The 26120-nt window shown below is 36.5% G+C and overlaps 1 protein-coding gene across 6 annotated transcripts in view; it reads left to right on the forward strand.

Annotated features, from left to right (window-relative positions):
• The window catches only part of ARHGAP32 (Rho GTPase activating protein 32), a 263302-nt gene that overhangs the window by 179423 nt on the left and 57759 nt on the right, over positions 1-26120 (forward strand). For 5 of the 6 annotated variants that reach the window (XM_027092877.1, XM_027092879.1, XM_027092878.1 and 2 more), the window contains 5 exons: positions 2478-2615; positions 4659-4751; positions 5623-5745; positions 7303-7380; positions 17906-17987. In XM_027092877.1, coding sequence (XP_026948678.1) covers positions 2478-2615; positions 4659-4751; positions 5623-5745; positions 7303-7380; positions 17906-17987 — 514 coding nt within the window. Of the gene's footprint in view, positions 1-1681; positions 1707-2477; positions 2616-4658; positions 4752-5622; positions 5746-7302; positions 7381-17905; positions 17988-26120 lie in introns of those variants that run through there. The other variant, XM_027092882.1, reaches the window with a different exon arrangement.

Raw genomic sequence — 26120 nt, forward strand, 5'->3', positions numbered from 1 at the left:
GTAATAAATGCTGGAGAGGGTGTGGAGAAAAGGGAACCCTCTTGCACTGTTGGTGGGAATGTAAATTGATACAGCCACTATGGAGAACATTATGGAGGTTCCTTAAAAAACTAAAAATAGAGCTACTATATGACCCAGCAATCCCATTCCTGAGCATATACCCGGAGAAAACGTTAATTTGAAAAGATACATGCACCCCAGTGTTCATAGCAGCACTATTTACAATAGCCAAGACATGGAAGCAACCTAAGTGTCCATCAACAGATGAATGGATAAAGAAGATGTGGTATATTTATACAATGGAATATTGCTTAGCCATAAAAAATAATGAAATATTGTCATTTGCAGTAACATGGATGGACCTAGAGAATAAACTAGGTGAAGTAAGTTAGATGGAGAAAGTATGATATCACTTATATGTGGAATCTAAAAAACAATACAGATGAATTTATATACAAAGCAGAAACAGACTCACAGACATGAAAAACAAATTTATAGTTACCAAAGGGGAAAGGGAGGGGGAGAGGGATAAATTAGAAGTATGAGATTAACAGATAGAAACTACTATACATAATATAGATAAGCAACAAGCATTTACTGTATAGCACAGGGGACTATATTCAATATCTGGTAATAACCTATAATGGAAAATAATTTGAAAAATAATATAACAATCATTTTGCTGTACACCTGAAACTAACATAATACTGTAAGTCAACTATATTTCAATTTAAAAAATCCAGAGCTTTGAAATAAAAAGTCGACATCTGTTTAATCTCTGTGATGGAGATATACATACGTTAAATTAATTTTTGTAATTTTCTGATATTTGAAGTGTTGCATAATTTTTGAAATGTGTATGTGTGAAAGAAAAATATTTGCAACTATGCAATAAGTTGTTTTTCTTTTTTTCTGCTTTGTTGTTCATTTTTATTTTTGCCATTCCAAAGGAACAAGTATTTAACCACCTGTTGTCACTCAGGAATGCTTTGGGTAGAAGGCAGTGGTAGAACTGAAAAAACAAAGGAGCTTACTTGAGCTAAGAGTGAAAGAACAACTTTCCATAGTAGAAGAACAGCACTTAAAAATCACGTAGGCAAGAAAGAGAACATTTCACACATGGAAGAAATGCAAGTGATTGAGCATAACTGGAAGCAAAGAAACGGCATGGAGGAGTAGTGAGTGGGATCACACTATAAATTTAGAGAGGCCCAGATGATGCAAGCCCTGATATGTGCAAGTATGTTTGGACTTAATCTTGTGGATCAGTGGTTCCCAACTCAGGCTGATCATCAGATTAACTGGATCTCATTCCAGATTTATTGAACTAGCATTTCTTAGAATAGGAACCAGGAGACTGTTCTTTAAAAATATCTGACACATCTGTTCTCTTATTTCATTCTAACAGCCCTCTGAAAGAGGGAGGTGGTATTGCTTTCCATCTGTGTAATGGAGAATTGTAGTTCAAAGTAGGACTAGACAAGTTTATCCTGTTAGTTATGGACATACCTGTGTTTAGAATTCAGCACCTCCCCCATGAAATGGTACCTTCTGCTTCTGCCCCATCTGGTGGAGGCAAATGGAAAAGAGCTACAGTAGAGATGTTTTCTTCAATTCTCAGATGGCTGCTTTGTCTCCCAGTCCCTCCAGATTGCTATGAGATGAAAGCTTCCATATAAAAGTGGACTGAATTGTCAAACCACATGGTGTGTAGTGGGGACCAGCTCATCATTACTGCCCACAGGAGCTTTTGAAGGCCTTTTGTCAGTGTGACCTGACAAGCTTTGTATTTTGTGTTGGGGGAGGGGAGTGGCAGAGAAGATCAAAAGCAGGGAGGTCAGAAATGATGTCAGCCCTTAATAAAGCTCGGGCTACAAAGTGATAGATTCAAGAGAAACTTGGAAGACAGTGTGAAATAAATATGCTCTGTGAGCAGATTTTCATTTCTAATGAGCTTGTGAGTTTAGGTAAGGAAAGGAAGAAAGACTGAGAAGTGGGGAGACATAGTGGGTTCTAGATAATATATGCACACCAAATGCTTCTAGATGAAATTTAAGAAAATTAATTTTCAGTGTATTTCCAGTTTCAGTCACAGAAATGTTCATGGTAACTGATCAGGGACCTGGTTTTATTTTTCTTTAATTTCTGGTAATATTCTCCCGTACAAAATCATTTTATGGTTCTTTCCGTGGGTTTAAGGTCACATGCTATCTTCCCATCTACCAGTTATTATTCCCAAGGAGAGCCAGTGGGCTTGATTAGTGGTAGGAAGAGGTTTAGTGGACAGTTCTAGTTTATTTTCCATTACTGACATTTTAATGTAATATAACTCACTCTAGGGTTCTGGAGTTTATTTATTGTCAAGTTAATTAGTAAATATAAAATCTCATGAATAACATCGTTATGGAACAAATCCTGGTTCCTGACCATTCCAAATAGAGACAAATTATAGGAGTCTTTCTTTTTCTTACTCATAGGGCAAAAGTTGGATCATTAAAAGAAGTTATGAAGATTTTCGGGTACTTGATAAACATCTTCATCTGTGTATTTATGACCGACGATTCTCCCAGCTCTCAGAGCTTCCCCGTTCTGATGCCCTGAAGGACAGTCTAGAGGTAAGCATTCAATACTTTGCAGAAGTAATCGCTATAAATTAGAAGAATTTTTTTTGCCAGTATACTAAATAAAAGCTTATATTGAGCACTCAGGAAGATTCGTGGGATTACTTAATTATTTCTTAACTGAAAAATTAGTAATGCTGTTAGGATATTTTGAATTGAAATAGGTTCAGTGTATAATTTTATAAGAAGACTCTCATCTTAATATATAAATGGGCAATATATATGAGCAGATCATTTTTCAGAGAGAATGCAAAATATAAAAGCAAAAATATGGAAAAGTGTTGACCTCACTAATAATCAAAGAAATGTGTATTCAAATGATGCTGTTTACTCAGTTTATGATGGCAGGCTGTGTCCATGCACTTATTTCCACTCCTGCCAAAAATTTCTAGTAAAAATATGAGATTTTTTTTTAAATTTAAGAGGAAAGAGATTCTTTTATAACACCAGAAAATAAAAAGAACCATCAGGGAATCAAAAATTGTGAGGAATCTTTGAAAGTAGATGGGATAAGATTTATGGGGGCAAGAAAATACAGCATAAGAAACTTGTACAGGAGGACTGCAGAGGGACAGATAAACTAGAAATGTTCAGTGTGAAAACCGAATAAACAAAGTAACAGAAGAGTAAACAGAGGGCTTTCAGAAGCATGATTACCACCCTCAGAGAGAAAGTGAGGCAGTCACATTCATGGAATGAGAACAGAGTTTTAAAAAATAATCAGAGACCTTAGAAATGAACATGTGGTTTTTAAAATTAATTTTAATAATAACAAACAGCTGGACTACATGCAAAATGGACATAGATGAAGAGAGAATTAGTGAGCAGGAAGAGCAAGCTTTGTAAGAACACAGCCCCAAAAGGGACAAAAAGTTGTGAGAGAATTGTTGGGAATCACAGAGAATAGATCCAGAAGTTCCTACAAGTTCCTGTTCCTCTTGTAGGAGTTATAGGAGGAGAGAGTGGGTGGCAGTAACTAAAAATATAATAAATTCCCCTAAATTAAAAAAGGGCCCGTTTTCAGATTAAATGGGCCCATTAAGTGCTAAATATAATAAGTGAAAAGACACACATCTAGAAACATTGTGGTAAAATTTCAAAATGCCAAAACAGAGAGGAAACCCAAATGGCTTCCAGAGAGCAAAAACAAGGTTTTTCTCAAAGGAACAAGAAACGTATTGGCGTTAGACTCCTTGGCAGCCACAGTGGATGCTTGAAAACAGTGGAAGTCCTGAAGGGAAGCCATTTCAAATCTGTAGTTAATTCCCAGGCGATTATGTAGTGAGGGCAAAGTGGAGACTTCAGTCATGCAAGAACTGACACCGCGACAGGGTCTCAGGAATGTCCTAAAACCGCAGATTCTTTCGTCCTATAGAAAGCCTGGACGTCTCTCTGCCTCCTTTTCCCTGTCTGCCTTGTCTGTTGTGTATTTCTTTCTCAGACTGTCTCACAACATGACCACTCCCAACAGGGGCCAGGTTCTCATTTCTTTTTTAGACAGCAGCCAGACTGAGCTGAAATTTTGTGTCACGGTTCCTAATTCCTACAGCAGCTCCTGTTAGGTCAGCTAATGTTGGGTCCCATTCCTGGACCCATCAGTTGACTTCGTGGTGTAGGATCACGTATGAACTGTCCTGCCATGGCTGGGTGTGTGAAGACTGCAGCAGGCCTTGAAGAAAGCATTTCAGAGTAGCAGGGGGAAGCCAGGTGGAAAAGCAAGTATGTCTCTGCTATCGTTTTACATTTTCAATACAAAAATAGAAAGAGAAGGCAACCAAATTAGAAGCTGTACAGTAGTATAAGCCCTGATGATGAGGGGCTAAAGTGAAAGTTCTGCACCAGACAGGAAGTTACGTAAGTGCCTGTAGTGTCAGTTATGGAACTGTTAAGCCTCTATAAAGAACCTCCGTAACTATGAAAATGCATAAAAATCTGCAGATTTTTTTCTCCTGGAAACAACCAACTTAACACCAGTTTCTTTGACAGAGAGTGGAGTATCTTTATTCTGTTACCACTGAATCTTCTCTTTTTCTTTAGTCAGTCACTCAGATGCTTATGGCTTACCTGTCCCGCCTTTCAGCTATTGCTGGCAACAAGATCAATTGTGGACCTGCCCTTACTTGGATGGAGGTATTAATCCAGTTCATCTTTTATTAAAGTTAATTTTAAAATTATCTACTTAAGAAATTTAATATTAATTTTCATAGCTGTTGAGTTTCAGGAATTGAATAAATGGTGCTTATTCTTTTCTGCAAGATAGATATGTGATACATTAAATATTTTTCATCTCAAATCTTTCTTTGATAATCCAGGAAGCTAATTTTAATATTATTTTATGAATCACAATGACACTTGTTATTTTTGTATTTAACATATTAATGTATATACATTTAGCAAGGTGTATGTGTATATATATGTATATATATATTTAATTGGCTTAGTAACTGAAAATAGTTTTTAGTCATTGATGAACAAGAGACAATTAACCTTTTAAAGAGTCTGATTTAAGAATGTCTTGAGTGATAGAGTATCCTCCTGTCAATAGGTTAGGTTTTTCTCCTTAATTTGCATATGTAGAGTTACATTATTCTCTCCTCTCAGTGGAAATTGGGAAGGCAATGAAAAGTAGAAAGAATATAGACCTTCGAGCCAGGCCAACTTGCCCTGAGATCTTGGTTCTTCATTATTGGCTGTGTGATCTGGGACAAATTATTTAATCTCTCATAATTTATAGAGCCTCTTTTAGCTTTAGCATCTTCATCTTTAAGTGTTAATAATGATGATAAGTATCTTTTAGAGTTATGAAGATTAAAGTATGTATGTTATATGTACAATACAATGACTGGCATATAGTAAGTACTCGATAAGTGGTGGGTTTGTTTTTTTTTTAATATTCTTTGGGTTATGGTTTTTCTAAGTCAAGTTGAATTATATAGATACACAAAGAAACTTCCAAGTCCCATGTCCTTAACCATCTCATAGTATATTTTCTTTGTTACAGATTGATAATAAGGGAAATCACCTTCTAGTTCATGAAGAATCATCCATTAACACTCCTGCTGTTGGTGCTGCCCATGTTATCAAGAGGTACACTGCTCGGGCCCCGGATGAATTGACCTTAGAGGTAAGTGACTAAAGATGCTATGTGTTAGCTCAGTCCCTGCTATCTTTCTAGCCTCAGTTTTAACTGTTGCAATCATTTCCTTAATGAAAAGCACCAGGTTTTTCTGTGCATCATTGTCTTTCAGCCTGGCATGCCATCTATTTTTATTTTAATGACTGTACTCATTCTTGAAAATTCAGCTTAAATGTGTCCCATTTCTTCTAGGAAGTCTCCTTGATCTCCTTCCCTCTACTCCATGGAAATACATACCCCCCAGAACCTGCACTGAACGTCATTCTGAGCTGTTCTCAAGGCTTATCTCTGATATGTCACTTACTACATTCAATCATAATTGTTCTCCTGTTTGTCTCTGTGAGCTTCTTGAAAGCCAGATCCTCTTCTGTCTTTGTGTGTTTAGCACCTAAAAACAATACCTAGTGATCCTTTCTTCTCATTGTTCATAGATTGAGGTAAAGACCAGATGAAAAGTGAAATGAACATTTCTTGCTATCAGATGCAAAAGGAGAGGAATTAAGTTTCTTCCTTTAATATTGGCTGATGAGAGACCAAAGACAATGCTGGCAGTTACTCAGTTTAAGAGGAAAAACAGTGTAAATTTTTACTGTATAGAATTCAAACTGTTCTCAAACTAAATTTTTAGCTCTATACACAAAGGAATCCTTGGTCTTGAAAGATACCATGTCTGTTAGCAAGTATGGTTTTGTGAAGAGGACTTTCATGACTGGAAAAATTAGTTGTGAATATACAAAAAAAATTCTTAAAGCAATATTGTGTACATTAGCAACATTGGTCTGAAGTGCTTAACTGGTTTATCACAGAGATCATCAGTTATTTTGATTGAAGAATACAACTTCCTTTAAATATATTATTAAAAACTATTATTGCTATTTTCATACTTACAATTTTGTAAAAGTTTGTACAAACTCATTAGTTTGTCTTTTAAAGGGAAGAAAGTCAGCTATTTAGTGGGAATGTTATATTGAACCATCTATTAAAAGAAATGTAGTTGTCATTCAGTTTTACATGTACTAAGAATAACCCAGTAATTGTAGACATCTTAGAGCTTTCCTATATGATGAAATAAGATATGTCAAATGTTTAGCACAGTGCCTGGCACATGGTAAGTGCTCACTAAATGTATTAATAGAAGCCGCTGTTGTGCTAAATATGAGTATTTAAAATAGCCTTTTAGGTTCACTAAAGCGAATCTGATCACCTTTAGTAACAGCAGTTAACAGAGTATTTTAACAGAAGTGATGGTGGTATGATGCCTGATGTTCAGACATCTTATGCTATCACTCAGGCTTTCTGAAGTTACTACAGGTGTTAGTTGGACCACAGTCTTTGTGCTGCTTAATTTTCTGTAAACCTCTCCTTAACAAATAGTTAAGATTATTAAATTCCTTACAGAAAGAAGTGTTAATGTTTTACCAGAAATAATGAGCCAGAAAATAAGATAGTACTTTACCCTTTTGTTACAGTTAAGATTTAAATTCTAGACAGACAATTGCTTTAAAAATTGATTTAAAACGTTTCACTTAAAATTTTTTCTCCTAGGTGGGGGACATTGTTTCTGTTATTGACATGCCCCCAAAAGTGTTAAGCACGTGGTGGAGAGGCAAGCATGGATTTCAGGTAGGCAACAAAGAATTTGGTGTGGAAAATTCAAAGATCGTTTTTTCTTTCAGTAATATTTCTGTTTATAATATGTGCTGGCAGTGGACTTTGTCATCAGAAATTTTATCTGCAGTGATAAAAAAAAATGTAGATATTAGACTTGGGTTTCCTTTTCTAGTTACTATTGTGGTTGTTTTGATCTCCTTCTTCTTTCCTGTATGGTGGTATAGCCAAAGTGTGAGCAGAATCACATGCCTGGTGACCACTTTTAGATTATCGGGACTGTGACTCTGCCTTGCATTTCACAGTGGCTTAAAATCATGAATCACATGTGTTTTCTCTCTAGAATTGTCAGTTTGATCAGTGTTTTTTTAATGCACTGTAACTGTTAATGTAAACAATGTATGAATTGCAGAATAACAGCAGAATCTAAAGCTCTTTCTTTTTCCTTATATGCCTAACTAATTTGAGACCTGATAAAGGCATATTTTAGATTGACTAGCACTAATTTCCATAGGATGATAAAGTTTCCTTTTATCTTTTAAAACTATCACTAGAAGAGCATCTAAAAATGCTTTAAAAAAGGCATTCATTTAAAAAAGGAACTGAATACTTTAAGGGAAGAACCCACACAATTCAGTCCTCCTCTCTCCCGTCTCCAAGTACAGTCACACTCTGAGATACTGGGGTTAAAGGCTTCAGCATAAGAATTTGGGGAGATATTATTTAGACAGTCCCAGATGGCTAGGTGGGTGGGGCCACTCTTAGGGCTGGCTTGAAGACCTTTCCTGGACTCTCTCTCACAGACTTGATAAAGAGTAGGGCCCTGCTTGAGCCAGGCTGGCTCCTAGGCCAAGGGCAGGCAGAGTGTAGGGGTGTTGCCCATGACTGCAGAGAGCTTGAGGGCCTTGGGAGGAAGGAGCCCTGGGAATGACTGCTTCATGGGTGCCCCTCCCCACCCTACTGTCCTCAGGCAGCATCTGAGAAGGGGCCCAGTGGTACTCACAGGCTGGTACAGGGCCTTCGTTTCATTCATGGCAGAAGGCCCTCTGGGCACTGACACCATGCCCCGAGGCAGGATGAGGAGGACAGGCAGTACTGGTCCCCTCCTCAGGGCCTCTCAGATGAGTGGGAGGTTCTGAGCCCAGCAGGACTCCCTAGGAGATCTAGGAGGGGTTTCTGGAGGTGGTGACTTTGAAATGCAGCGTCCTGTGCATGTCTTCAGAGGAGAGGATGTCCAGATGACCTGGGTAGACTGGCTAGACGTGAAGCAGCCATGTGACCAGTTAGCCAGCTTGACCTGTCCTGGTCACACAGATGGACTGTGTAAACTGTGCTTTGTCAGTGAGCCATGAAGGAGGAAGCACAGAGGCAGGAAACCTGTCTTCCTGATACAGTAGCAGGAGACGAGGGGCTGGGCTTGGCCTTGGGGTAGCTTGGACAGTGTGGTCTTCCGGGAACCAAGGCCATTTAGAGCTGACCACTCTCGGGAGAGAGGGTGAAGGGGAGCAAAGATGTGGGCTGTTGCGTCCCAGGATGGAGGCCAGCTCTGAGCTGTGGCACTCTGACCGCTGAAGGGATGCGGTCTGGAAATGCGGTGTCGGCGTGCAGGCAGCTCTGCTCAACCTAATGTGTTTATAGCGTGTTACGTGGACTCCCCTTTCCTTTTTTGTCAGTCTCGTGTGTCATTTTCTCCGGCCAGCTGTCTCGGGGCATGACAGAGTACACGTGGCGTGCGGAAGGAAGCCTTTCCCTCAGAGCCCTGTGAACTGATGCTGTGCAGTTGCTGGCTTGTGACTTTGTTTTATTTTTTTTTACCATTTAAAAAATAATTAATAGGGCTTCCCTGGTGGCGCAGTGGTTGAGAGTCCGCCTGCCGATGCAGGGGACGTGGGTTCATGTCCCGGTCCAGGAAGATCCCACATGCCGCGGAGCGGCTGGGCCCGTGAGCCATGGCTGCTGAGCCTGCGCGCCCGGAGCCTGTACTCCGCAACGGGAGAGGCCACAGCAGTGAGAGGCCCGCGTACCGCAAAAAAAAAAAAAAATTTAATAGGTTTTATCATTTAGTACAAGTTTACAGAATAGTTGACCAGATAATACACAGAATTTCATATACTCCCTGCCCCACACATGTATACAGTTTCTCCTATTAACATCTTGCTTTACAATTCATTGAATAGAATTGGCAAAATGCTGAACTTTATTACCCACAAGCTGATTAGCAGTTTACGTACAGCACAGTGTAAGCACTCTTTCTAGAAAAGTAGTCTGAGGAACACTGGGGCCGGAATCACAAGGATAAGAATACAGTGTGTCAGTATCACATCCTCCTCCATAATGATGGAAACAGTTTTGGGGTTTGCTCTTTGTTACCTTTAATGAACCAATATTCATACATCCTTATTAACTATAATCCATATTTTCATTAAGGTTCACTCTTTGTGATGTATATAGTTTTGTGGGTTTTAACAGATGCATAATGACCTGTATCCACCATTACAGCTTCATACAGAGTATTTTCACTGTCCTAAAAATCTGTGCTCACCTATCCATCCTTCTCTCCTCCTAACCTCTGACAAGCACTGATTGTTTATTGTCTCCATAGTTTTGCCTTTTCCAAAACATCGTATAATTGGAATCATATGGTATGTAGCCTTTTCAAACTGGCTTCTTTCACTTAGCAATATGCATTTTAGGTTCCTCCATGTCTTTCATGGTTTCATAGTTCCTTTTTTTCACTGTCTAATATTCATTATTATGGATATGCCATAATTTATTTTTCCATTCACTTATTACAGTGCATCTTGGTTGCTTCTAGTTTAGAGCATTTATGAATAATGTTGCTATAAACATCCATGTGCAGGTTTTTGTGCAGATGTGTTTTCACCTCCTTTGGGTAAATACCACAGAGTGCACTTGCTGCATTGTATGGTAAGATCATGTTTAGCTTTGTAAGAAACTACCAATCTGTGTTTTAAAGTAGTTGTTACCATTTTGCCTTCCCACCAGCAACAGCGGTGATGCTGCTCTGCATTCTCATCAGCATTCGATAGTTCTCAGCTGTTGTTGTTTTAACCATTCTAATAGGTGTGTGATGGTATTTATTGCATTGTTCTCTTAATTTGCAAATAAAAGTAGTCCAAGGAGTAGCATTTACCAATATAGTTAAGGGCGCTATTCTGCCATCTTCATTTTTCTGTTACCAGTAACTCCTTCTGCCCTCCCTTCGACACTGATTCTCAAACTTTACTTGATATGCTTATGACACGTTACATGGGGAACATGTTAAAACATAAAATCCTATGACTGAAGCCCTGAAATGCTGTTTCACTGGTTGTGGGACAGGATTAAGACTGCATTTTTATCCATGTGATTCCGGCCCAGGTGTTCCTCAGACCACTCTTCTGGAAGCAGTGCTTACTCTGAGCTGTAGGTAGACTCTGCCAATCAGCTGGTGGTTGATAAAGATCAGCATTCTGCCCATCTGTGTATTGTTTTAACCTAGACCATAATTTTGCTGTGGGAGCAGAAGGATTAGTTCATCCATGTGTTTAAATTATACTGTGACTATGTTTCTTTTCTTAAACTTCTGGGAGTAGGAAGTGTGAAATTATATTAACTATAGTAATTTGAAATTCCAAAATCTGTTTTTTACTTGTCTTCTAAAGAGTATATTGAATCTTTTACCTCTGTTTTCTGAGGTGTTTCATCATATAATCTATACTTCAGCAAAAAAAAAAAAAAAAAAAAGCTCTTTGCTTTTTCTTTCTTGTTAAAAATAAATGTCATTAGCTTTTGTACTTATCTGGGGACTGTGGTTGGAAATGTGAGGTGAGGTGTCTGGAAAGTCTTCTTTTCTTATGTAAAAGCCATAACACAAATGTAAAATGTTAAAATCTTTGAGCATTATTTGTTAGTGCCATGTTTGGCAAAATTTTATCTGGGAGCCACTGGCATCAGAATGACCCCAAAACATGTTAAAACCAGATATTACTAATCAGAATCTCTGGGGATGGGGACAGGAATCTGAATTTTATCAAGTTCCTCAGGTGATGAATAAGCACAAAATGTGAGAACCACTGACCCAGCCTCCCATTGTTTATCCTGTGCACAGATAAAGGAAGAAATTAAACACAGTTTAGTGAGTGTTCTCCTTTCCCCCCAGAAAATCTTCTAAAACATATTTGGGATACAGTCAATCTAAGAGATAAAATACCATTTAGAGAGTGACAGGACTCTGTACAGCTCATGTTCTCTTGGTTCTCCTCCAGATGGTCAAGGATCAGCTATTTTATTTTTCAAAGTTACCCCAGAAGGTTGTGTGAGGGTTTCTGCATACAATGACAGAGAAGCAAATCTTGGACAGTAAACATTTCCTTGCCTCAGGAGTTTAATGTGATTCCAAGTAGCTTATTTTCAGAAACGTATTCTTTATCCCAAAGGGAAGGTATGTGGAAACCTTGTCCCTTGTAGTAAGTAGTTTAATAGAGGAAGACAATTTACCCACTTATTTCTATGAAGACCATCATTTTATGTACGGAATTCAAAGCTATACCTTTTCATTACTCAAAATTAAGTAGAGCAGAATATTTCCTCTCCAGTTAAGTAATGGGAAATCACATACTGTAATTTTTCATCTGTAATGTTATAGAATTTCAAGGGAAGAGGGAGTATGTGGTACTCCAATATAAGGAATTGTAACACTTTCTTGCTGCTTTTACGTGTGCTTTCTAAGTGCTTTCCATTAACCTTTAATTCTCACAGTCTATGAAGAAGGTACTATTATTACCTCTCTTTTACTGACAAGGAAACTAAAGCAAAAGGGGACTAAACTGCAAGCCCATTGTTATTTCGCTGTTTAGTGTCAGAGCTTAGGTAGAAATTTAGGCATTCTGGGCAAAGAACAGATCATAGTAGTAATTTAATGAACCCGTAGTGGCTTCTGCTTGTCTACATGTGTGAATCATAGATTTCTATATTAGAAAAGATGGTAGTGGATCATCTGGTCCTAAACTGTCATTTTAAAATTATAGAAATCCTGAGACAAAGGAATTTAGATAGATTGTTCTGATTTACAAAGACAGTAAGTCAGTGATATAGCCAGAACACAAGCTTGGTGAGTTCCAATTTTGTACTTTCCCCCCCTTGGATCACAAAAATATGTAAATTTTCTTAAATTATTTTCTGTGTTACTTACTGCAGTTTTTTATTTTTCTTATTGGTGCCATTAGCAGCTGCCACTGATGTTTAGAGAGAAATTAGTTTTAGATAGCTCCTTTTGTTAATTTGTAATATCAGAATATGTCCTAGCAAATGATGCTTAAGCATTCAGTTTCATGGAAATTATTGACAAAATGGCTTAGAGTAGTAGTTCTTAACCTCATCAAACCCTATACCCCCTTGTTATGATAAATAATTTCTAAAATCTTTCCTTATGATCCTGAAATGAAATTTACAAATGATATACCAACCTACAAACACAATTTCAAAAAAGTCAGTATAATTTGTCACATATAAAGAAGAAATAAAAGGAAAGTAATTGTGTATTTAAAATACACAGTGTATATTTAAAATATATATACTTGGGACAACTGCATGGACGTCTTGTTATTTCATATCTAGTCCGCAGACCAGTAGCATTTAACATCAGTCAGAAAATATAATAAAACCCATTTGTAATAGCATCAAAACTATGAACTACTTAGGGATATATCGGAAAAAAGATACAAAAGATCTGTGTACTGGAAGCTACAAAGCATTTCTGAGAGAAATTAAAGAATATTTTAAAAAAGAGATATATACCCTGTGTATGGGTTGGAAGTCTTTATATTGTTAAGATGCCATCTCTTCTCAAATTGATACCAATCAAAATCTCAGTAGATTTTTTGTAGAAATTGATAAGCAGATTAAACAATTCGTATGGAAATGCAAAGGGCCTAGAAAAGAACAGCCAAAACAAATTTGAAAAAGAAGAACAAAGTTGGAGAACTAACACTAATTGATTTGAAGACTTAACTGTAAAACTGCAGTACCAAGAGAGTGTGGCATTAGGGGAAAGATAGACAAGTCAGTCAACAGGACAGAATAGATTCCAGAAGTAGACCCACACATACATGGACTGCTTATTTTCGACAGAGGTTCAATGTCAGTTCAGTGAAGAAAACATGGCCTGTTTTACAAATGATGCTGGAACAGTTGGATATCCTTATGCCTCCAGAAATCCTTTGATTTATTTCTTGCGCCATATGCAAAAGTTAACTCAAAATGGATCACGTACCCAAAATGTAAAGCATAAACTATAAAGCTTCTAGAAGAAAGCATAGGAGAAACTTTTGTGACTTTGGCTTAGGCAAAGTTTCTTAGATGTAATATCAAAAGAGCAATTCATAAAATAATAAATTGAATTTCATCAAAATTTAACACTTCTGCTCTTTGAAAGACATTACTTATAACACAATAAAAAGACACACCACAGACTGGGAAAAAATATTTGTGATGATTATATCTGATGAAGGACTTGTATCCACAACATATAAAGAACTCTCAAAATTCAACAAGAAAACAGAACTCAATTTAAAAAGTAGCAAAAGTGGGAATAGACACTTAACCAAAAAGATATGACAAACAAACACATAAAGAGATGCTCAACACCAGTAGTCATTAGAGAAATGCAAATTAAAATGACAGTGAAGTCTTGCTACATACTTATTAGAATGGCGAGGATGTGGAGGAATTAGAACGCTGACACAGTTGGGGGGAATGTAAGATGCTACAACCAATTTGGAAAACAGTTTGTCAGTTTCTTAAACATACACTGATGACATGATCCAGCCATTCAACTCCCAGGTGTTTATCCAAGAGAAAAGAAGGCTTACGTTCATACAAAAACTCACACATGACTGTTCATAGCAGCCTTACATATAATGGCCTCAAGCTGGAAACAACCCAGGTATCTCATGAACAAGAGATTAATGCATAAACAATTGGTGGTATTTATACAGTAGAATATTACTCAGGAATAGAAGGAAAGAATTATTGATAAATACAGCAACATGAATGATCCTCAAAATAATTATGCTGAATGAAAGAAAACAGACGACAAAGAATACATGCTGCATGACTCTATTCATATAAAATTGTAGGAATTGCAAAGTAATGTTTAGTGATAGAAACTAGGTTAATGGTTGCCTGGTGGGCAGGGGTAGGGGCTGGTAGGGAGAGGGAGAGATTACAAAGAGATACACGGAAACTTTGGGGGTTGATACATATATTCATAAATTTAAGTGTGGTTACAGTTTCATGGGTGCCAGAACTTATAAAAATGTACACTTCAAATATACACAGTTTGTCAGCTGTACCTCAATAAAAGTGGGAAAGAACTGCAGAAGCATCTGATTTAACTTTACATGTATCTAATCCTATTGATAATTCCTGTGTTTTCTACCTCTGTGTCTCTTACATTCATATACTTTTCTTTCTTCCTCATGCCAAATTGACTTGGGGAAAAACTACTAAATTGAAGGTTCTCTTTCTCTCCTTTAAGCCCATCCCTAACCTGTTCCTGCCTTATCTTTTTCTTCTATTACTATATTTTTATTACCTACTCCTCTACCCTCATGGGCCCTAGATGCTCGTCTTTTCTTTTCCTCCCATCTTCCTAGAGTAGAAACTCATTTTGAGTCCTGCAAAATATACTGAATTTCCCTCACCTTTCTCAGCCATTTACATTAGAGCTTTAGAAAATGCCACTGCAGCAGAAAGAATAATATGATGAATATAATTATAATATAATTTAATGTGAATAAAACAGGATGATGTAGTTCATAGAATCATATTGTTAGAGTTCCAGTCACTTTTAACGTTGGACATTTTGAGTTTATTAAAATTATTTATATTTGGTGAAATACTAGCTTAAGTATGCATCAGAAAAGTATAAATGTTCATTAACTATATTTTTAGGGTTAGTTATATTATGTGTATATTTTCAGTAGAACACAGTTTCATTTTTTATGATGGAAATTTTATAATAGGAAAACAGAATCTATTTGCTTTTCACAAGTATACAGAATTAACTCCTTTAAATAAAACAGTTACCTTAACTGTAAACAGTTACAGTTAAGAGTGATTTTGGCTTCAAGAAACAAAAGTGAACAGAAAAGGTAGCATTGCTGCAGTTGAGTCAGCAGCTTAATGATGCTAGGCAGAATTCTCTAAGATTCTCTTGGCCTTTCTTTAAGGTCAAATGATGGCTACTGCAGATCCAATCCCAATACCTACGTACACAGCATAAAGAAGAGACAGAACAGTAGCAGTAAAGCTTTTTACAGGTGCCGTGGCTACACCTGAATGCAAGGAATCTGGGAAACTGAATATTTAGTTTAGCTAATATTTAGTAATATTGCACTTTATAATAAAGGGAGACAGGTGAGCAGGGATTGGAATTAGGCGTCAGATGAACCTATCATGGACCTACCTCTACATAGTACACAGTAGCATTTCCCCCATATACCTAGACCTGATGCATTGAGACATTCAAAAGGTGAAAGTGTAACTAGTATGTATGATACAGTTCCCCAAAGAAGATCATTAAGCTTTGTTCAGTCTTTGTGAAGAAGTGATGGAAAATTAGTTTTGTTTGCTGACAGATGCTTGAGTTTAGAAACTAGGCTAGGTGCTTTCACACACATTATTGAGGTAGCTAATGTTGTCCCATTTTTACAAATTAAGAAACAGACAGATGTTAAGCAATTTGCTGCAGATCACAGAGCCTAGTAAATGGGTGGTCTTTTCTCTATAGCAGATTGCAGAAAATGTTTACAAATTGAAATGAATTAGAATTTTATGGAAAGAATGATATTTGACAGTGACGAAACTTAAGTATACACAAGCAAAAGGTGGTACGTATTGTGTGTCATATCCATACAGAGGAGGGGCCAGAGCCCTCTAGATCTTCCAGTGGCCAGCATATTGAGATAATAAAGAATAAACAGCATTTCTCAAGTGCTTACTATATGCACTTTGCTTATACTGATCCATTTAATTCTCATAACAACTCTTATGAATTAGGTACAGTATTATTATGTTTAGAGGAAGAAACCGAAACACAGAGGCTAAGTTATAAACCCGACCAGTAAGTGGCAGACCTGGAGTAGAACCCAGGCCCTCTTAATCCTGGGGCTACACTTAACCATAAGTGATTATCTTATAACTGATTTGCGTAAGAGAGAATGAGAATAATTATTCAAGTTGATTCTTGTCTGGTTCTAACCAATCTTGGAAGAATTTCTACTTGTTATTAGTTAAATAGGAAGTTGAGTAAAGTATGATATAGAATTTCACCAATAAAAGCAAATACTTAGAGCATCATTTTGGAAGGCAAAGCATATAGGAACTCTAAGACCCAAGTTTCACATCTTTCAAACAAAACTGAAAATTTGTTAATAAGCCCTTTCAGCTCTTGATAACTAGTTACATCTTCATAATTTTAAGAACTAACGTAGAATATCGATCAAGAAATTGAAGTAAGAATGCAGCAAGTGAGCATGTGAAAATAATCCCACACAGATGGAAATTACACAGCTCAGAACTTCACGATGAATCATACTTTTGGAAGACCATTCCTTTCTCCCCCAGAGTCTTGACAACAGAGGGATGGATGTACAAAGTGATGTAGTTTTCTTGTTTCAGCTTTAACATCTGCTGCTTGGCAGCCCAATTATATTCCCATCTAAGAAAACATCTATAAATATTGGTAAAAATTCCCTTTTTACTTTTGTTTCCTGGCTCTTTGTTTCTCTATTCATTCTGTTGGCGATGTAGTATCTCTGGGTGATCTGGAGCTCAGTATTTTACTAATACAGCTCCTTGGGAATCTACCTAACACCATGAGCAATCCTGCTACCATGTCAAACTGGCGTGAAGCCAGAGTCTGTTACCACTGCCGAGATTGGTTGTTTTCTTCTCTTGCTTTCCCACTTATCCACGCACTACTGGGCTCTTTAACAACAGTGGATACCAGGATTTTAAGTGAGCAGTTGTTTCACCAGTTTATTTTAGTCTTGTCATTTCATGGAACCTGTGAGAGAAACAAGAGAAAATTTGCAAAAAAATTTGAATGAGGTTTAGTGTTGATTTTTTTAAAATCATATAGAGAAATCAGTAAATATGAAAGTTGACAGAGGTGTTAACTAGATTGAAATTTCAGCAAAATAAATTATTAACAGGTATAAATTATACCTCTTGCACGCATAGCTTGGTATCAGACTAAATATTTTAATTGGTGTAAAAGAAGCTTGGGAAATTAAAAGGTAAAACTAGGAAAGCAGACTTAGATATTTAGACATAAAACACGTAACTCGATATACTCATAGCAACAGATTGTTTTATTGTTTGTATAATTGGCATCATCAGTGATATAGAGTCTTGGAATAACAGAATCATTGGGAGGGGCTGTGAAGCACATTACTGGAATTGAATTGGCAGTGTTCATGCACTGGTCTGTTCTCTGGTTTAAAATCCTCTCTTTGCTGCTTTTCTTCTTTAGGTGGGACTCTTCCCTGGACACTGTGTTGAGTTAATTAATCAGAAAGTTCCCCAGTCAGTGACCAACTCAGTGCCAAAACCCGGTGAGTACACTTTTTCATGAATGTGATTATTTATCAACTGCTTAAAGATTCAGGTTTTCTCTTCCAGTCAAGCACATAGCTTGTCTAACTATTCTTTGCATTTATTGTCATAATATGCACTCTTAATTTTATGTGGCTTTGATTTTTAGTATATTCTTTTCTCTCTGTTGATCATTTCACAAAGGTTTACATGCATTCAAAATTTTAGACAATTTTAAGAACTGTTTGCTCCATTAAGCTTTGTCATTATTTGTTTTTACAATTATATAGTAAGAATGTAGCTTATTAATGAATAAAACAATAAAAGAAAATACCAGGTTTAAAGAATTGACGTGGAGATAGTGTGATTAGCTGAAAATTAATAAATGAAGGGAATGTATATTTTATCAGTGCCTGTGAACATCAAAACTATTTTAAACAGCATTTGTTGTCATTTATATAGTATATTTACAGTGCTGTATAAGTATGTGGAGTATTTTACAGATATGTAGAGCAATGTGTTACAGGGGGTAAAAATTTAAAACTGGAAATTTTTGTTTTTATTGGGGTGATTTAACCTGGACAAATTTTACAGAATACCTCATCTGGAACCTTTTAATTGTGATGTAAATTTTTGGAAAGAAAATAAAAACAAAGACTAAAAGATTTTAGAAGGAGGAGGGAGTAATCAAGTGTATTTCTCCTGATTGTATTACATTCCCTCTGCCCTTCTCTACCCTCACCGTGGGATTCTCAGTCTCTTTTCAAGGCATTTTTATCCTCTGTTAAATCCCCCTTCTTTGGGTAAACTTGTTAAACATAAAAGCACTTTCTCAGTGAGTACTTATTCATTAGTGGTTGTGATGGCTGTAGTTTTCTTTCCTTGTTTAAATATGGCATCAGTAACTTAAAAAAAAAATCCTATGCCCATTAGCAGACACTGCCCCATCCTCTCCCTTCCCCCCAGCCCTAAGCAACTACTAACCTACTTTCTGTCTCTAGATTTCTCTAATCTAGACATTTCACATAAATGGAATCATACAATATATAGTCTTTTTGTGACTGGCTTATTTCACTTAGCATAATGGTTTCAAGATTCATCCATGTATCAGTGCTTCATTCTTTCTTATGGCTAAATAATAGTCCATTGTATGGATATACAATATTTCTTTTATCCATTCATTTTGGGTTTCCATTTTGGCTATTACGAATAATGTAATACTTAGTGTACAAGTTTTTGTATAGATGTATGTTTTCATCTCTTGAGTATATATCTAGGAGTAGAATTGCTGGGCCATATGGTAACTCTGTGTTCAACCTTTTGAGGAACTGCCAAACTGTTTTACAAAGTAGCTGCACTGTTTTACAATTCCACCAGCAGTGTATGAGAATTCCAATTGTTCCATATCCTTGTTACTTTTTTTTTTTTTTGGTTATTGCTGTCTTAGTGGGTATGAAGTGATATATCTTTGTGATTTTGATTTGCATTTCCCTGATGGCTAATAATGTTGAACATCTTTTTATGTGCTTATTACCCATTTGTATATCTTTGGAGAAATGTTCAGATCCTTTATATATTTTTTAATTGGGTTGTCTTTTTATTAATTGAGTTGTAAGTGTTCTTTATACATTCCAGATACAAGTCCTATATCAGATAATATGACTTGCAAATATTTTGTCACATTCTGGTTTGTCTTTCGTTTTCTTGATGATGTCTGTTGAAGTGGAAATGTTCTTAATTTTGATGTTCAATTTATTTTTTTCTTTTGTCACTTATGCTTTTGATGTCTCATCTAAGAAGATGTTGCTTAACCCAAAGTCAATATTTACTCTTATGTTTTCTTCTAAGTTTATAGTTTTAGATCTTATATTTTAGTCTGTGATCCATTTTGAGTTAATCTTTGTGTGTGGTGTGAGGTCCAACTCCATTGGATATCCAGTTGTCCGAGCACGATTTGTTGAAAAGATTATTCCTTCCCCATTGAATTGACTTGACTCCCTTGTAGAGAATCAGTTGACCTTAGACATATGAGTTTATTTCTGGATTTTCAATTCTCTTCCATTGATCTATATGTCTGTTCTTATGCCAGTACCACCCTGTCTTGATTACCATTGCTTAGTAGTAAATTTTTCAATTGGGAGGTCCTCCTACTTTATTCTTTTTCAGGATTGATTTGGTTTTTCTGGGTACCTTGCAGTTCTATATGAATTTTAGAATCATCTTGTCAGTTTCTACAGAGAAGAGAGCTGGGATTCTGATAGGGATTTATTGAATCTGTTTATCAGTTTGGGAAGTATTACCTTCTTGCCAGTATTCATTAAGTCTTCCAGTCCTTGAACGTGGGATATTTTTCCATTTGATTATTAGACCTTTCATTTCATTCAATACTTTGTAGTTTAAAATTTTTTAGAGTATAAGTTTTACATATCTGTTGTTAAATTTATTTTCATTCTTTCTGATGCTATTGTAAATGGAATTGTTTTCTTAATTTCATTTTCTTATTATTCACTGCAAGTGCACAGAAATACAATTAATTTTTGTGTATTAATCTTGTATCCTGAAACTTTGCTGAAATTTTATTAGTTCTAATAGGTTTTTTAGTAGATTTCTTGGGATAGGCTAAATATAAGATCATGTCATCTGTGAATAGAGATATGTTTACTTCTTCCTTTCCAGTTTGGATGTTTTTTATTTCTTTTTCCTGCCCAATTGCCCTGGATATGTTACATTGTTGAATAGAAGTTCTGAGTACAGGCATCCTTGTCTTCTGATTTTAGGAGAAAGCATCTAGTTGTTCACCATTAAGTAACTTTTTAACTGTGGGGTTTTCATAGATGCCCTTCATAAGGTTGACGAAGCACCCTTCAGTTCTTAGTTTGTTGAATGATTTTATCACAAAAGGGTGTTGGATTTTGTCAGATACTTTTTATCCATCTATTGAGATGATCATGGGTTTTTGTGGGCACTATTTTAAAGTTATTAAAATTCAACATCAAAAATTTATTGTTATTTCTTGTGCATTATTTTTATGTATTTCTGCTGTGTAAGCTTAACTTTTATTAATTATAAAGTCTTATCTTTGATAATTTCGCCTCAGAGATATACTGTTTTTAAATATTAGCTTAATATTGATATTACATTGTATCAATCAAATATCATACTTTCTCATGTTCTGAATATGAAAGTGATTTTCTAATAGTGATAACGTCCAAAACTTTTAAAACTTGAGAAAGTTAATCAGTTATTGACAGTTCTAGAAAATAGGTTTCTGTTAATAGACCTGGCGTTATGGCGTTGTTAATTCTAAATTAGTAATGATACACATAATGACAGCACACCTTCAAAAGCTAGTATTTTATATTTTGTGAGCAGCATTGCAGGGTTGGCATAGGAAAATGTGCCTTCTTAATACATTTTGAAAAGGATGATGTGAATTCTATCAGCCTCAGGCTTGTTTCACACTTTAAAGCTGTCTTTGCCTGCAGTGCAAATAACTTCAATGTTCTCTTTATTTTTAACATTGCCATCTGTCATGTTAGATGCCAGATCTGAAAGATGCAGATAGTTTAAGACTGCAACTTAAAGCTCCCTGTATTATTGCACAACAAGGGCAATGGGGAAAACCTTCCCTTTGGAGCTCTTCTTAGTGTTCTCCATATGTCCAATTATTTGTGTATGTAAAAATAAAATGGATGAGTCACTGTGTCCTGACCAAGATAGCATGTATCCATGGTACCTTAAGGAAAAGAACGTGTGTGGGGCGGAGGGGGCGGAGAAAAGAAGAGGAAAGAAAAGAGGAAGAAAGGTAGACGCTTGTCCCAAAGAAATTGGCATTTAGTTCAGTCCCCACAGGTTCTGGTTGAACGGCAGGTGAGGCTGAGGTGGGAGGAAGAGGAAGGAAGCAGGTGAGGATTTCTGTGTGTTTACCCTGTGCAGCATGTACCCAGCGGTCATTTACTGTGTCTGCCTTCACGTTTTTAGTGTTCTCAGCTGTGATCTCCTCGGATATTTGCTTTGCGCCCTTCTGTCTCTCTCCTCCTCCACATGTCAGTTATGTCTTTGATGTTGGCTCATTGGTCCTCTCTCCAGCTTGGGTGCTTTCTGTTGACCTCTTGCCTCTGTGCAGGCTTCTCTGAAGCCCATCTAATGAGTTCTTCAGTTCTCATATCAGGTGTTTCGTTTCTAGGATCAACATTTGGTCTTTTTTATAATTTCCATGGTGGAGTCCCCACCTTCCCACCTTATCCACCTTTTCTTCCAGAAAGAAAGAAAGAGGGGGTTTGGGGGAGGGAGGGAGAGGGCGGAAGGTGGAGAGAGGGTGAAGAGAGAAGAAAAGCAAAGCTTACTTTTGAAGCATGAGCTTCTATAAATGAAGGACTAGGGAATTTAGACAAACCCTCCCTCTGAAAACAGAAAATTTGGACAGAAATGTAAAAATATAAGGTCTCTTTGAAGGACTGGAGAGTTAACAAGGTAGTAAACAATTACTGAGCTAAGATTAAGCAGAAGAAGGACATCCAGATACGTGACCCCAGTGTATGGGGACATTAGCCCCCTAGGGTATCAGCTGATGGAGTAGAGAATGTCGCAGCACTCACGGAACAACAAATGGAGTTCAGAGCCCAACAGGGCAGAGTTGCTGATACTGCCCCAAGCTTTGAGTTAGGATTTTTCTAGAAATTGACAACTGATTCTAAATCGATTCTAAAATTTGTATAGAAATGCAGAGCCCAAAACACACAAGACAGTTTTGAAGAACAAAAAAGTGGGAAAATTAATACGATAGATATCAAGACTTACTGTTAAAGCTTCACTCATTAAGAGACTGAGATTAATGCAAGGATAGACAGATAGAACAGTGGAAAAGAATAGAGTCCAGGAACAAACCTGTGTCCATATAGATGCTTGATTCATACACTGCAGAGCATTATGAAAAAGACAGCCATTTCAATAAAAGTTGCTAGGTCATGGAGAATTATAGATCTGTATATGAAAGGTAAAACAACAAGACTTAGAAGAGAATACTGTAGAATATCTTCATGACCTATTTTCATGATCTTGGGTTAGACATAAATCAGTAATAATAACTGAGAAGCTTAATCATTAAACTTAATTAAAGTTCAGAGTGTCATTGTAATATGCTATTAAGATAGTGAAAAAGGCAAATCACACAGTGAGAAAGATATTTGCAGTACATATATCTGACAAAGGTCATGTAACCAAAGTGTGTAAAGAATCAGTAAGAAAAGGACAGATAAACAGATTTTTTTAATTGAGTGAAAACTTGATCAGGTATTTCACAACAAATATCAAAATGCGGAATAAGCACATGACACGATGTTCCACATCATTAGTCTTTAGGGAAATGCAAGTAAAAACTTTATTAACTCACAAAAACACACCCACCAGAATGCTTAAAATTTAAGAGTAGCGATACCAAAAGTTGGCAAGGATGTAAACCTGTGGGAATTCTCATACACTGCCAGGGAAGCGTAATGCAGAACAAGCACTGTTTGGCACTGCCTACTAAGTTTGTCATGTATATACCTTGTGACCCCGCAGTTCCGTTCTTAGGTATGTGTATAGAATGTTCATAGCAACCTTATTCCTAATTGTCAAAAAACTAAAGAACTCAAAAGTATATCCGTAGTGGAATGGATAAATAAAGGCATGTTCATTCAGTGGATTCTTCCACACCAATGAAAATGAAATGAGTTACGTCTGTGTGGAGCAACATGGATGAGTCTCACAAAAATAAATATGGAGTGGGAGAAGCCGGGTTTACACACACACTTACACCGGGTAATTCCATATATATAAAGAGAGTTCAAAATCATACAGTTCAAGACTGTTCGGTGGTGATAAAGTTTGGACAGTGGTTTCATTTGGAGAGGAGAGTGAGTAGATGGGTAGGAGAGAGGATTCTGAAGTGCTGGTAATGTTCTGTTGACCCAGATGGTGACTATACAGAAATGTAATGATGTGGAGCATCTTTTCATGTGCTTATTGGAGAAGTGTCTATTCAAGTCCTTTGTCATTTTTGAATTGGTCACTTTGCATTTTTTACCTCCTATCCAGGTAAATATTCCTTACAATATCGCTTTAATACACAAATGTTTGAAATTACTTTTTCAAAATAGATTTTATACTTCCATACTGTGAAATACTGTGCAACCCTCAAAAGGAATGAGGTAGAAGCCTATGTGCTAACCCAGGGGATTTTTTCTGTGATGTGTTGTTAAATGAAAAAGCAAATCACGCAACAGTATAATCCCGTTGTAAACTCATAGAAGAGGATCAGGAAGGATACATACCTGACTGGAAAGCGGAATGAGATTGTAGCTATAACAAGAGACATTTTATTGTTTTCCTCTGCTCCTGTATTGTTTAACTCCTTTACAATGATCATATATTACTTTACATAGATTATAATCTACCCTTCACTCCACCCTGTCCAAATAGGTAATTTCTTAGGGTCTTAATGCAACCGCCCCATAAAATAGATATTTTGTGATAACAGATTTAATGCAGATGTTTTATTTAATGTATATACCTATGTGAAAAGCAGCTCAAAGAGGTGAGAGCACAGGCCGCAGCCTTGAATTTTCATCCCTGTGCCATGTGTTACTGTCCATATGCATGTCATTTGGCTTCTCTGATTTTAAATTTCCTCATCTAAGAAGTGAGGCAAGATTCTTTTAAAGATTAGAGATAAGGCATTTAAAGCCCCTGGATACTTAATAAATATCAGCTGTTACTTTTTGTCAACTTACGTTTATTTACTATGTTACATCATTTAAATTCAGGAGTGTCTGAAACTAGGTCTATTTAGTTTATGTAGGTGCTTATTTAATATATTATTTGTTGGTATAAATCTGTATGCAAATATTTCACAGTATACCACTGAAACAAGTGAATTGCAGTAGTTTTCATGGGACCATGGTGAGGAAAGGAGCTTCTCTGGATGGCCACTTGAATAGAGTTTGCATCACAGATTTTTGTCTGAATTTTTTTGTTAGGAGACATAGAAGTAGCTGAGGCTTTCATTTTGGGGGAAGACTTAGTAATCAGATATAATGCTGAGGAAATCCTTATAAGTAGTTTATAACGTAACACAGCCTGAATTTGTGGCATAATTTTGAAATTAAAAAGTCCTTGTATTATCCTTTTAGGAAACCGGTCCTCTAGTATCTTGTGTTTTGTTGTTGTTGTTTTATTTGCAGTTTTGCCTAATTATAATTTTTTTTCTTTTGTTTTCATTTGTTTACTTCTGGATTATTTCCATTTTCTTTCTTTGAATGTCCAGCACTTTGCTCTTCTGTAACCATGTTTCCTGACATCACTTTAGTATGAGGTGACCACTCTATAGCAAGTAAAAAGGTTCAGGTGTTTACTTACCTGAAATGGAATGTTGTATTGAATATTCTTCCCATTGAACACATTACTTTATTACTCTGGAGGCAAATACCTTAAGAATCAGATATGAAAATCAGTACCCTAGGAGGCATTGATGTAAGACTTAAAAGAGTTCCAAAATGCTAGAATGCCCGGGTGGTTTTCTCTCGGAATACATGGTAAGGGATACATCAAGATAATACTTTCTCACTCTGCATCAGGGAAAAACAGAAAATTCATAACGTCACATATTTGTAGTTGCCTTAGAGTTTTTGAATACTGTATTTTTGTTATTTAACTGGGAATTTGAATCTCGATACAGCCCTGCAGTGTACTAAGGATGCGGAATGTATTTCTGTCCCCCACACACCGCTTTTTTTTTTTTTTTGAATTTTATTTATTTTTTTATACAGCAGGTTCTTATTAGTTTTTTAACTAGTGGAGCAACTGAGACTCAGAAAGCTCCACGCTGTGCCTGAGCTTTCAGAGCTGAACTTGCAGAAGTCTTCTGACCTCTCCTAGTAACCACTGTCCACACCTAGGCAGCCCTGGCTGTGCACCAGATGGATTACACTCATTTGCGATTGTTTAACTCAAAACCCAGAATTTTCCCACCATGGAACATTGAATAGAGGTAAAATTTATTGTTTTCTCTCTAAAAACGAATGTTTTGGTTTTATTACAACAAGAGTAAATAAAAATGTATTTCTGTATATGAACAGAAGAGATATTAGGGCAAAAGATGTGTTGAATGGAAG

Source organism: Aethalodelphis obliquidens, unplaced genomic scaffold, assembly GCF_003676395.1.
Source record: "Aethalodelphis obliquidens isolate GAN/ISIS:26980383/991018 unplaced genomic scaffold, ASM367639v1 scaffold82, whole genome shotgun sequence".
In the NCBI taxonomy this organism is placed as follows: Eukaryota; Metazoa; Chordata; class Mammalia; order Artiodactyla; family Delphinidae; genus Aethalodelphis; species Aethalodelphis obliquidens.